The following is a 13,416-nucleotide window of genomic DNA, read 5'->3' as shown; positions in this document are numbered from 1 at the left end:
AAGGCTCTCTTACATACAGATATCAAAGCATTTCATTTGGTTTACTGTGAGGAACACACAATTTTAACCCACTCACACAATTTTCATTTTCACTCACCAGACACACGAGTAAGAGATATCTCTTCTACCATTCACACCAGTTCTTGTTAATTGGTAATTAAGCAGCCATTTTGAGATGATTACCACATGTGTGCTGTTTGTGAGGATTGCTTTCAGACACAAGAGGAAGGTAGTCGTGCTGTTTGTGAGGATTGCTTTCAGACACAAGAGGAAGGTAGTCGTGCTGTTTGTTCTGTAAAAGGTTTTAATATAATTTAGAATTGTCTACTTTAAGAATCCTCTTTTTAACCTGTCTGCGCTTTAAAAAAAACAAAAAAAACATGGACTTTGGAAGATTCTCGGTCCCTTTTGAGTTTAACCTCTTAAAGTACACAGAGCTAGGCCAGCTTTGTCACACTGACAAGTTGTTTTCTAATCTTTTCCCAGACTATTGCAGACTATTCTGGAACAGTTGTATCTATCAGATGAAGTTGCTTTGCCAAGGATGGTGTTTGTGGCTGGGACCGACTATTCTAACTGTATTCATGATGTGACTCCCTGTTCAAACTGCAGTCTGGGTCTTCATTTGATTAAGATGTCTCTAATTCCAGAGCTCCAAAGATGTCTTTCTTCAAGAAATTCTTCAAAAATATCATTCATCACAGGGACCAAGATGACACAATCACAGTGAGTGACTCAGTGTGCACTTGGGCAATGTCAGACAAGCCTACTGTCGTTGAAGAGACATTGGCTATGGCTGTGACCCCAGGTCACGCCTCTGATTGGGTATTCTGTGTACAAGAAATGGAATGCTCCATCGTCCTTCAGAACTCAGAACTCTTTCCCATCACACATGATAGGTGTGGCTCATATCTGTTTGTTTTGGCCACCTGGATATCTGGCAGACTGTTTTTCTGAGTCCGTTTCTTCTATTGTAGGTAAAAGGGAAACTGAAGCCTGTGTATTATGGAACCGTCGCCCCGTATCCGAACTTCAGTGCCAGCAGCGATGCGGCCGCTCTTGAGAAAGCCATTGAAGCCAAAGGTAAGAAGAATAACGTGACGGCAACTTCCAGGCTTCCAGAAACTGGGGGCGGCAGGTCGCCTGGAGGTTAGAGGTTATTTACATTTACGTTTCTGGCATTTAGCAGACGCCTTTATCCAAAGCAACTTACAACAAATACATTTGTTTAAGTAAGTGAATCATCTGTCCATCAGGCATCATAAGACAAAGTAAACAATGCTCACACCAGGGGCCATTGGCAGTCACAATGCTAGAAGGGCATATATTTGTTTATTATTATTTATTTTTAAAATGATTTATTAACAGGAGAGAACTTGTACAGGGGGGAAGTGGGGGTGAAGAGGTCTAGGGTTAGGGTTAGTACAGGGAGGGTAGTGGGGGTGAAGAGGTCTTAGGAAGGATTGTTAAGATGTAGCCTGAAGAGATGGGTTTTCAATCTACGTCGGAAGATAGGTAGTGACTCTGCAGTCCTGACAGTGGGGGGAAGCTCATGTTAGAGAGGCCAGCCAGCAATCAGTAGGTCTCTGGTTCGATCCCCTCCCCCTGAGGGAGCCAGGGTGTGAGCTGGTGACTGGAGGGTTGCTGGCGTCATGTCTAAGGTGCCTACCACTGCTGTTGTGCCCTTGAGCAACTGCTCCAGGAGTTGACTATAGCTGACCCCGAGCTCTGATCTCCCTGGGGGTGTGCATGCGTGTTGTCTCAGGGGTGTGTGTGTGCAAAATACCACATTCCAAACAGTTGATTGGCAAATATTGTTTGTTTGTTAATGTTTGACCTATATCCACTATATGTATTTTGTTGTGTTTCCTATGATCTAATCCGGAGTATTCCCCCTGCAGGGGTCAACGAGGAGGTGATTATGTCAATTATGGTGCAGAGGAGCAATGACCAGAGGCAGCAAATCAAAAAGGTCTATGAGCAATCTACTGGAGAGGTGAGACTTCACGATGCGTCATGACATTGTCCTCTGAACGCTACTGATCCCACACCCCTAATCACATTTACATTTATGGCATTTAGCAGACGCCTTTATCCAAAGCGACTTAAAACAAATACATTTGTTTAAATAAGTGAATCATCTATCCATCAGTCATCATAAGATAAAGTAGTCAATGCTCGGACCAGGGGCCATAGGCAGTCACAATGCTAGAAGAAGGAAAAATGACTTGAAGAGGTCTTTAGGAGGGACCGTTAAGATGTAGCCTGAAGAGATGGGTCTTCAATCACACACCACCTAACTCTCCTGACCCCAAACTGTTACCCCACCAAACAACCCCCCCGGGCCGTGTTCTGTGGGACGAGTAAATGTTTTGAAATGAGATGTTTCTAGGTAAATGTGACCCATACGGACGCTGATTTTCACTGTTTGTTTCACATTATTTTGGCTGTGTTGTGCCCTGCTGACCATGACCCCGTGACCTCCTCCATCTTGTCTCAGGCTCTGACCAGTGCGTTGAAGTCAGCCCTGAGGTCCGACCTGGAGGATGTGGTCCTCGCCCTGCTGATGACCCCTGCGCAGTTCGACGCCCACCTGCTCAGAAAAGCCACCAAGGTAAACAACAACGGGTAGACCACCTACACAGGGAATGCCAGTTGTGTTACTTTACTTTATGCTATTTCTGTCGTTTTGCCAATATTATTATTTCCTCATGACTGCATATTGATATTGATACTGTTTGATTGTTGCGTTGTTGAGGAGTTGATCACCCTAAAGCATCTCATTACATGAGATCCTGTATGTTGCGTAAGTGACCATTAGCATTGTATTTGATTTGATGAAGAATGTATAGATGATCTGGTGTTCAACAGGGTCTTGGCACACATGAGGACATCCTGGTTGAGATTCTAGCATCGAGGTCAAACCAGGAGATCCATGAGATCAAGAGGGTCTACAAGGAGGGTGTGTATCTATATAATATAATAATATAATATATGCCATTTAGCTGACGCTTTTATCCAAAGCGACTTACATTGCAGTGAGTGCATACATTTCAGTATAGATGGTCCCAGCAGGAATCGAACCCACAACCTAAGCGTTGTTAGCGCCATGCTCTACCAGCTGAGCCACAGAGGAGCACCTGTATCTGCGTGTCTGTTTAACGCTCTTTCACACGTGCACGGCTGTGATGTAGCTGACGCTGATGTGCTGTACGGCTCTCCTCTTCAGAATACCAGGAGGAGCTGGAGGAGATGATTAAATCTGAAACCAGCGGAGACTTCACCTTGGCCCTTCTGTCCCTGTTGAAGGCCAACAAGGACGAGGACACTGAGGTGGACAGCAGTCTCGCCAAGAGGGATGCCAAGGTACGGTTTGCTCTCACCACCATCACTCATTCCCGGCACGGTTGATGAAATGGTAACACCCGTCTATGATATGATACAGTAGTTGACTAGACCAAACCCTGTCATGATGTCTTGGCATTGATAAAACTAGAAGAAGATAGAAGATAAAAGTTAGCCTTTTACCAAATAAAGAGTCCAAAAACCCTGAGTGAAGGTCCAATGGTTGGATCCCATGATGCATCAGGTGAATACACACAGAATGAGAGTCGCAGCTCTCCTACTGTACTCCCCCCCCCCCCCCCCCCACCAACACCCTGCCCCCCCCCCCCCCAAACACCTTGCTCCAAGTGATAAGATTCTTGAAGGACAGGTAGAATATAATGAGCAGAACACAGTCTCTTTGTCTGAACAGCTGCCGGTGTCCACCAGGGAAGCTGGGCTCCCCAGTGTTGTCTCCTGGGAGAGTGTTGAAACTCAGCCTCTGGTCGCTTAATACACGTTACACAGTTCACACACAGTTTCTATGCAATCTATCAGCATTTTGTCTATTTCTAATGGTGTGTGTGTGTGTGTGTGTCTTAGGCTCTGTTCGAGGCAGGAGAGAACACCAAAGGAACTGATGTCTCTGTCTTCATTGACATCCTCACCAGCAGGAGCGGTCCACAGCTCTCCAGTGGTGAGCCGGCCCATAAGCCAACAAACACACACACACACACACACAAATAAACAGACATGTAAATACACTCACCCAAGGAACCAGGAGATTATATCTATCCTCACAGACAGTGACAAACACACAAAAGACACGTCAAAACATGCCCAGAAAAACAGGTGCGACCACAGAGAAGCAGGCACACACACACCCAGAGGAGCAGCAGATATTTACATGGAGAGATGTCGTCCCTCTTCTGGTCAGAAATGAATTCCAGTGTTTCTGTTTTGACTCCTAGCATTCAAGAAGTACGCTAGCTACAGCGATGTGGACCTGCCCAAAGCTCTGGACATGGAACTGAAAGGAGACATTGAGGACTGTCTCATCGACATCGGTGAGCTCATCTCTTCCTGCCCCACTACTATGAATTACATTCCAGTATGGCACATTTCATACAGTACAATAGATATGACATCAGTGACACATATATTACTAATCCCCTTCTTTATAATCTGTCTTTGATACGATAGTGAAATGTGCCTGGAGCAAGCCTGCCTTCTTTGCTGAAAAACTCCACCTGGCTATGAAGGTAATTACACCAACCAGTGACGTGTGTCTCTGTGTGTCTGTGTCTCTGTCTCTGTGTGTCTGTGTCTCTGTCTCTGTGTCTCTCTGTCTCTGTGTGTGTCTGTATCAGGTGGTGTGTTTGGGTGATAAGTATTTAAAACCCCCTCTTCTTCCAGGGTTACGGTACGTGTGATGACACGCTGATCAGGGTGTTGGTGAGCCGCTCCGAGGTGGACCTGAAGAAGGTCATAGAAGAGTACAAGAACATGTACCACAGAACCCTCCAGGAGGACATCCTGGTGAGTTACACACAGGAGCGGACTGGCCATCTGGAGCACCGGGGGAATTCCCGGTGGGCCGGTGGATCTATGGGCTGCGGGGGCGGTGAGCCAGTGTTGTCCCAGTCCGTCCCTGGTTACACACAATCTATTATACTGAGGATATGAGTGGAAAGAATACGGATATTGACTTTTGATCATAATATTGTGATGTGGGACTATTATTCACCGCTTGTTTTTCTCTGTTTAACAGGAGGACACGAAGGGGCATTATGAGAAGATCCTGCTTGGACTGTGTGGACCTCACTGAAGACATCTCCACACACTCAAGATCTGTTCTCGAGGAAATTCTACTTTACACTACAAACCAATTACTAATTACTCTCACTTCACTTAAACAACATAAGTAAACATCTTGACTTGTTGCTGAAATGTTTGTATATTGGAGGACTATGAGAGCCTTGTATTCAAGAGGTGCCTCTCGAAATGTGTAATGTGTTGTTGTTTCCCTGTGTTGGATGTACTAATAAAAGTCTACGACTGTTCTGGCAGTCATACAGTGGCTCACTCTCGATGCATTCTCCTTCTGGAAGAAGACGTGTGATTTGTAGCATAGCCTGAAGTGTACAGAGCTCTCCATAGACAGAGATGAGAGAGTCCACTGTCTGTCTCTGAAATAAGTGATTTATTTCTGGATCAATGAAGGTGTGGTAAAGTTTTCTTTATGATCACTTACCGGTACTTATCTCAGGGGTGCATACAGTGCACAGGGGGAAAGGACTGTTTAGAAACCTGATATTAAGTGGAGTGGATCATTAATCTCAGATTGAAAGTGAGCACTTGAAAGAATTGAAGATGTTTTAAAAATACTATTATATACTATTATATACAATATAATAATAATACAGTTTATACATACAATACATTTTAAATGAATATCTATATCTATTATATCTATTATATATATATATATATTTTTTTTTTTTAAATATTATTTTTTTGATATAATATAAATGTAATAAAATGATAATAGTCCTATAACACAATACATTGTTGAGTTTATTCATATTAAAGTTAGTGTGAGTAGCTCCTGGTTTACTCAAATCACTTTATATGCAAATAGGCAAATTAAAAATCTACAACAATGAAACAGTAAACCAGTAAACCAGTAAACCAGTAAACCAGTAAATCAGTCAACCAGTGAACCAGTGAACCAGTCAACCAGTGAACCAGTCAACCAGTCAACCAGTGAACCAGTCAACCAGTCAACCAGTGAACCAGTCAACCAGTCAACCAGTGAACCAGTGAACCAGTGAACCAGTCAACCAGTCAACCAGTCAACCAGTCAACCAGTCAACCAGTCAACCAGTAAACCAGTCAACCGTGGTTATTTTGTTGCTTGTTTAAACCTGCGCAGCTCCTCCTCCGGAGTCTAGACCGCGGCGCGGCGTCGTGACGTGTGGCGTTCCTCAACCCGGAAGCCCGGCGTGGCCTGACCAGCTGGGATGCTTTATTCGCCTCTGATCGTTTCTTACTGCGGCCATTTAAACTCATATCGGTTTGATTACGTTCATGATAGTATTGTGTTAACTGTCCTGAGTCTACGGATGGGTGGGATTTGACTCTGTATCATACAAGACGGAGTTCTTGCTCGATGCGATGTGTTGTTGTTGAATTTCGTTGACAGCTAGCCGGCTAGCTCCATCGTCCGAAGCCTTTCTTTGGCAAAGGCTAGCTAACTTAGCCACCGATCGATGGATCTGGATATGTGTTGATTTGTAACGTCTGAGAATGGATGACAAATACAGCAGCAATGTGCTGTCCAGCGGGAGACTCGGCATGGTTGAAGTACCGAATGCCAGGTAAGTCCTGAGCTTGCTGGCTAGCTTCTCAGACGAGCTGTCCACCCATCCTTGGACCAGAGATACCAGGTTGAGGATGAGTTCTGAGTCTGAGTCTTTGATTCCTCGTTCACCGGTTCATTGCTACAAGAGTCCACTGTTTACATGGCTGTTAGGGTTTGACTGTCTGAAATGGGACCTTAAAGCTCTCTCTCTCCCTTCCTCCCTCCACAGGTTAACCAGGTACATAGTGTTACTGCTCCTCTCCAAGGTACTGAAGGCTCTTGGGATCTTCGAATCATATGACCTTCTCAAAGTTGTCCACATTGTTCAGTTCATTTTCATATTAAAGTTAGGGTGAGTAGCTTCTGGTTTACCCCGTCCAGTTAAAGTCTGTTCTGTCAATGAACACGAGAAACATGATTGTCTTTTTCCTTTGTTTCCCAGGTGTGCGGTGGTCTTGGTTTTCTTCCAAAAGCCGTTCTCTTCTGGGAAAGTCATTTCAAAGAGACAGGTAGGCCACTAGTTATGACGACTCATAGACAGTGTGTGTGTGTGTGTGTGTGTGTGTGTGTGTGTGTGTGTGTGTGTGTGTGTGTGTGTGTCACATCCATTGTGACAGTAGTACTTGACTGTCTCTCTCCCTCCATCTCTCTGTCAGTGGATCAAGCTGCTCAAGCATGCTGTCATCAGCTGCATCATCTCCCTGCTGGGGTTCTTTGGTCTCACTCTCTGTGGACCTTTAAGGTATGATAACACAATGGCAACATAACACATCCAGACTGTCAGGATGTCTTCAGGTTCACTGTGTGTATACAGGCAGGCCTTGACAGTGCACCTTCCTCTCCTGCTACTCAGGACCCTGTTACTGTTTGAGCACAGCGATGTGGTGGTGGTTGCCCTCCTCGCTGTCCTGTTCACCAGCTCGGGAGGAGGACCCTCCAAGGTGAGGACAATGTTAAGGGACGCTTGCTGCAAAGATGATGCTTTTTGTTTCTGTGTGACCTTCAGTATGTTTTTAGGTTATTTGATGTAATGCTTTATTAAACCCCCAAAAAAGTTTGAGAGAGAGAGAGAGAGGGAGGGGGGGATGGAGAAGTCTGTACAGGCAGTCACACGGTCTGTACAGGCAGTCACACGGTCTGTACAGGCAGTCACACGGTCTGTACTGGCAGTGATACAGTCCCTCACTCCCAGTGAGTTCTCGTTGTCTACTCTGACAACCTCCGTACACCAGCCTACATGTGCTTGTGCCTGAACGCCTCAGGAGCTCTGAAGGTTGTGTGTGTGTGTGTGTGTTTCTCCTGCAGACGCGAGGCGCTGCTCTCTTCATCATCGCTGTCGTCTGTCTCCTCCTCTTCGACAACGACGACCTCATGGCCAAGATGGCCGAGCACCGTATCCTTCTGACCGCCACCAATGACCGAGGTCGTTTCCGTTTCTGTCCCCGCCTGTTCATAATTGTTCATAGGGGTGCACAGTGTCAGTGATATTATGTCTATGAATGATCATATATCTATTCTCCATATTGTTTTTGCCTTAACCGTTCGCCCTCCTAGCTGAAGGACACCATGACAGTGCCCTCACTCATGCTCTCTACACCGCCATCGCCTTCCTGGGCGTGGCGGATCATAAGGTAAGACAAACACATCCTACAGCCTACTGCTATTTATTACAACAAATAAACCCAACTTGACCACCGCCTGTTCTTCCTGTCCTCCCCAGGGGGGGGTTGTGTTGCTGGTGGTCTCCCTCTGCCTGAAGGTGGGCTTCCACACGGCCTCCAGGAAGCTGTCTGTGGAGATCGGAGGAGCCAAGCGCCTCTATGCGCTGTCCAACCTGGTCTCCTCCATCGTCCTGCTGCCCTGGGTCATCGTGCTGTCAGCCACCACAGAGGTAGGAGAGTGTGTGTGTGTGTGTGGTGTGTATGGTGTGTATGTGTGTGTACACTATGTCTTCTATCGAAAGGAAATAGAGTCTTTCCTCCCAGTCAGACATTGGATGTCAGGGACTCAACCAAACGGTTCTTTTTTACTTAGTAAACTGCTCATAAACAAAACCTCGTATTTTAGAGGGGCAATTTCTAGAAATATAACAAACATATGGATGTTCATTTTAACCACTGAACATCCGAAGAAGACTGACCTCTGACCTCTGACGGTGAATCCCCAGAGCAAGGTGGAGTCGTGGTCGGCGCTCGTCCTGCCGTTCGGGATGATCGTGTTCTCCGTGATGGTCCTGGAGTTCTACGTGGAGTCCGTCTGCGTCGCCAAGATGGAGGCGCCCCGGTGTGCACGCTACGGCGCCGTCTTCCTGTTTGTGAGCGGCGTGCTGCTGGCCAACTTCTGGACGCACCCCCTGACGGACCAGCTGAGGACCATGAGCAAGCCCCCCCAGCAGCAGGAAAGCACAGAGCACGTCCTCTCTGGAGGGGTGCTGGTCAGCGCGGTCTTCTTCATCATGGGTGAGGGACGGTGGTGGAAGTGGTGGAGGTGGTGGAGGTGGAGGTGAAGGTGGTGCTGGTGCTGGTGCTGGTGGTGGTGGAGGCTGACTTCACTGTGGCCCGTAGCCTAGAAATGAGATGCCAAGGCAAAATTGTGTTTGCGTTTGCATTGTCTCACAGCAAATGTAAATTCTCTCTGTCTCTCTCTGTCTGTCTCTCTCTCTGTCTCTCTCTCTGTCTCTCTCTGTCTCTCTCTCTCTGCCCCCCCCCCTCCCTCCCTCCCCCCCTCCAGCTGACAGCATCCTGTCCTCCCCGTCAAAGAAGGGTCAGAAGGGGACGTTGGTGGGCTACTCTCCTGAGGGAACTCCTCTCTATAACTTCATGGGAGATGCTCTGCAGCACACGTCCCAGTCCCTGCCCCGCTTCATCAAGGACTCCCTCAAACAGATCCTGGAGGAGTACGACTCCCGGCAGATCTTCTACTTCCTCTGTCTCAACCTGGTAGGGAGCCCCTCGGCCGACTGAACGTCACATGACGGGGTTGGGTTGTCTAGACAACCCCACCTCTGTCCTCTTTGATACGTTGCACTCAGGGTTGTCTAATATCTAGAGAATTTAACGACCATGCCTTTTCTCGACAGAGCTTTTTTTGGGCTTAAAAAGTGACATCTCTCTGGCGTTACCGTAGTGACATCTCTCTGGCGTTACCGTAGTGACATCTCTCTGGCGTTACCGTAGTGGGGAATGCGATTTTCTCTGCACTTACTAATCTAATGGCTTCACATTTTCCTTTTTAAGTAGCGTGTACCCTCTCCTGGCGATACGCAAATGACTGTTGGATTCCATCCTTATTTGTCATTGGTGGGTTTCTCTGAACTGCTGTCCCCGGTGCGTTCTGTCCCAGGCGTTCACTTTTGTGGAGCTGTTCTACGGCGCGTGGACCAACAGCCTGGGGCTGATCTCGGACGGCTTCCACATGCTGTTTGACTGCTCTGCTCTGGTGCTGGGCCTGTTCGCCGCCCTCATGACCCGCTGGAAGGCCACCCGCATATTCTCCTACGGGTACGCTGATAACCAAAACAACTACTACTGCTATTGGACTTTACTTTTCTAACTTGTATATAGATAGACAGACAGATACTATAGATAGATAGATACTATAGATAGATAGATACTATAGAAGATACTATAGACAGACAGATACTATAGATAGATAGATACTATAGATAGATAGATACTATAGATAGATAGATAGATAGATAGATACTATAGATAGATAGATAGATAGATAGATAGATAGATACTATAGATAGATAGATATTGGCTGTTAAAAACAACTATGAAAGCTATTGGACTACTTTTCTAACTAGATAGATAGATAGATAGATAGATAGATAGATAGATAGATAGATAGATATTGACTGTTAAAAACAACTATAGAAGCTATTGGGAGTTTGCTTTTCTAATTGTGTGTGTGTGTCTATATGTATATATATATATACATACACACACAAGTGCTGACGTTGTGGTTGGATTGGTGCTGGTGGTCTGTGTTGGATTGGTGCTGGTGGTCTGTGTTGGATTGGTGCTGACGTTGTGGCTGGATTGGTGCTGGTGGTCTGTGTTGTGTTTCAGATACGGCCGAGTTGAGATTCTCTCTGGGTTCATCAACGGCCTCTTCCTCATGGTCATCGCTTTCTTCGTCTTCATGGAGTCCATCACTCGGGTCATCGACCCCCCCAACATCGACACAGACATGCTGACGGTAGGGCGGTTAAATGTCTTATCACGTCATCATGTTAACCCTTTCATCAGATAGTCAAGTCGACCGTCTCTATATAAACAATATTGTCTAAAGTGAGAATGTAGGTTATGATATTAAAACAAAGTAACCCTTCACAATCTATCACCCTCCTGCATTTCTCTCTCACACACACACACACACACACACACACACACACACACACACACACACAGGAGTATCCCAAGGCTAAGATGTCCTCTCTGTTCTCCTCTGTTGCCTCCAGCCGGTGTCAGTTGGGGGTCTCCTCGTCAACCTGGTGGGCATCTGTGCCTTCAGCCACGCCCACTCCCACGGAGCCTCCAAGAGCAGCTGCTCATCACATGACCACGGCGGCTCCTCCCACCACGGACACGGGCATGGCGAGCACGGCCACGGGGGCCACGGGCACTCTCATGGCGGGCACGGACACAGTCATGGGAGTAGCCACGGGCACTCCCACGGGGGCGGTGGTGGCGGTGGAGGCATGAATGCCAACATGAGAGGTGAGTCTGTGTGGTTTAAGTCTGTTTACCGGGGTTCAGGAATGTGTTGTTGTGGTTTGACTTCATTTAGATGAGTATCCAACGAGATGACAAGTTGATTGTTGATGTTGTTGTGTAGAGATGGTAGAACATCCAAATGTTGTTAACCATGTTACAATCTCTCTCTCTCTCTCTCTCTCTCTTTCTTTCTCCCTCTCTCTCTCTCTCTCTCTCTCTCTCTCTTTCTTTCTCCCTCTCCCTCTCTCTCTCTCCCCCCCCTCTCTCCCTCCCCCCCTCTCTCTCTCAGGAGTGTTTCTGCATGTGTTGGCTGACACCCTGGGTAGCGTGGGAGTGATCATTTCCACCATCCTCATCCGACAGTTCGGGTGGCTGATCGCTGACCCCATCTGCTCCCTCTTCATCTCCACCCTCATCTTCCTCAGCGTCATCCCCCTGCTGAAGGACGCCTGCGAGGTCCTTCTGTTACGCATGCCCCCTGAAAACGAAAAGGACTTCAACATCGCCCTGGAAAAGGTTTGACAGCAACATTCATTTGGACTTTGTGTTCAGAAGAAGAATAAGGAAGGTCGCGATAGTGGAAATGCATTGGGATTGGTGTTCGGTTGGTTGTGTTTGAACTGCGGTCCAGATGTGTCACAGTCTGGTCACGGTCCTGTTTGTGTTGTGTTCAGATTGAGAAGATCGAAGGTGTGCTGTCCTACCGAGACCCCCACTTCTGGAGACACTCTGCCAGCATCGTCGCAGGAACCATTCATCTGCAGCTGATGTCAAACGTGGTGGAGCAGAGGATCATCCAGCAGGTGGGTGGAGTCGGCCACATCTGAAGCACCGTCAACCTTGTCAACAGTCGATCCTGACCCAGATGTTATGGTTGTCAGGACCCTTTCCCTACCAAGGGGTTTAATCCTGTCACCACAATTTCAAGTAATAGATTATTAATAAGTTATAATGTTGTGTATGCTCAAATGACCCATACATTTAGTCTGAAGTTGCTTTTGTTTTTCCTCAAGTAATGCGATTCCCAACAATGTGCCGTTTGTTTCTCAAACATTTTCCTTTTTCTCCCCTGTAGGTGACAGCCATTTTGAAAGATGCCGGGGTGAATAATCTGTCTGTCCAGGTGGAGAAGGAAGCCTACTTCCAACACATGTCTGGCCTCAGCACCGGATTCCATGAAGTTCTGGCAATGACACAGCAAATGGAGTCCATGAATTATCTGAAAGATGGAACATGTATCATGTGACTTACTGTCTGGGACCAAATAACGTTGAATTTATTTCTTTGCTTTCCTTTTCTATGCTCAAGTGTATGTATGCGGTTTGTGTAAAATAAACACTTATTATATTCATCTGGTGTATGACTGCATTCATGTTGTTGTGGGACCAACCTTTCTGGAAGCGTTCTTCCCAATGTGAAGGACCTCTGTCCCGCTCGGGGAATCTGAACAATATGCTGTTGTGTAACCATGTGACCCTTCCCTTCTATGGATGTCAATGGGTTGCTTCTCAAGGAGAGAGGACCTTTGGACAGTGTGGTGGTTGTTGTAGTGGCTGCCACAGTAAGACCCCAGACCCATCGGAAGGATTTGATTCCTTTTACAAAGAGGTGCTTGTGTCACTCCTCTGGATCTGGTCCATCCAGGTTGTATGATAATGGTTCAAGTTCAAGTTGTGTTTATGTGTCATTAGATTAGATTAGATTAGATTAAACTTTATTGTCATTGTGCAGAGTACAAGTACAGAGACAACGAAATGCAGTTAGCGTCTAACCAGAAGTGCAAAATAGCAGAAAGTGCAATGAACAGTATTTACAGGTAGTGCAATATATGAGCAGTAAGTAGTGCAGTATAATATACATTGAATAAAAGAACACAATGCAAGGAAATACCTCGGGCAGAGCAGCTCTACGACATCAACAACAACAACAGAATGTAATAACGATAATGACCTAATAAAACACGTTTATAACAAGTAATAAAAACAATAATAATAATATAAATGAATG

The 13,416-nt window shown here is 46.3% G+C and overlaps 2 protein-coding genes across 5 annotated transcripts in view; both read left to right on the top strand.

The window, feature by feature from the left end:
- LOC310804358 (annexin A1-like) overlaps positions 1–5,404 on the top strand; it is a 5,482-nt gene extending 78 nt beyond the window's left edge. Inside the window, exons 1-12 of one of the 4 annotated variants that reach the window (XM_083669553.1) lie at positions 83–153; positions 651–726; positions 978–1,083; positions 1,902–1,996; positions 2,501–2,614; positions 2,872–2,962; positions 3,230–3,366; positions 3,928–4,021; positions 4,296–4,391; positions 4,528–4,586; positions 4,741–4,863; positions 5,096–5,404. In XM_083669553.1, the coding sequence (XP_083525679.1) occupies positions 661–726; positions 978–1,083; positions 1,902–1,996; positions 2,501–2,614; positions 2,872–2,962; positions 3,230–3,366; positions 3,928–4,021; positions 4,296–4,391; positions 4,528–4,586; positions 4,741–4,863; positions 5,096–5,152 (1,038 nt within the window). In that variant the 5' untranslated portion in view covers positions 83–153; positions 651–660 and the 3' untranslated portion in view covers positions 5,153–5,404. Of the gene's footprint in view, positions 1–82; positions 154–204; positions 275–650; positions 727–977; positions 1,084–1,901; positions 1,997–2,500; positions 2,615–2,871; positions 2,963–3,229; positions 3,367–3,927; positions 4,022–4,295; positions 4,392–4,527; positions 4,587–4,740; positions 4,864–5,095 lie in introns of those variants that run through there. The other 3 variants (XM_083669555.1, XM_083669556.1, XM_083669554.1) reach the window with 3 other exon arrangements.
- Positions 5,405–6,330: 926 nt separating this feature from the next.
- slc30a5 (solute carrier family 30 member 5) lies at positions 6,331–12,760 on the top strand. The gene is made up of 16 exons (XM_083670880.1): positions 6,331–6,704; positions 6,918–7,040; positions 7,131–7,197; positions 7,345–7,430; positions 7,542–7,629; positions 7,994–8,081; positions 8,243–8,319; positions 8,409–8,579; positions 8,856–9,147; positions 9,419–9,627; positions 10,031–10,188; positions 10,762–10,891; positions 11,154–11,412; positions 11,699–11,925; positions 12,084–12,212; positions 12,485–12,760. The coding sequence occupies exons 1-16, from the start codon at positions 6,634–6,636 to the stop codon at positions 12,653–12,655; spliced, it is 2,346 nt and encodes a 781-aa protein (XP_083527006.1). The 5' UTR covers positions 6,331–6,633; the 3' UTR covers positions 12,656–12,760.
- Positions 12,761–13,416: the final 656 nt, after the last annotated feature.

The sequence above is a fragment of the Argentina silus genome (assembly GCF_951799395.1).
Source record: "Argentina silus genome assembly, chromosome: 5".
Lineage (NCBI taxonomy): Eukaryota > Metazoa > Chordata > Actinopteri > Argentiniformes > Argentinidae > Argentina > Argentina silus.
The sequence above is the reverse complement of the archived record's forward strand: the minus strand, read 5'-3'. Positions and strand labels throughout refer to the sequence as shown.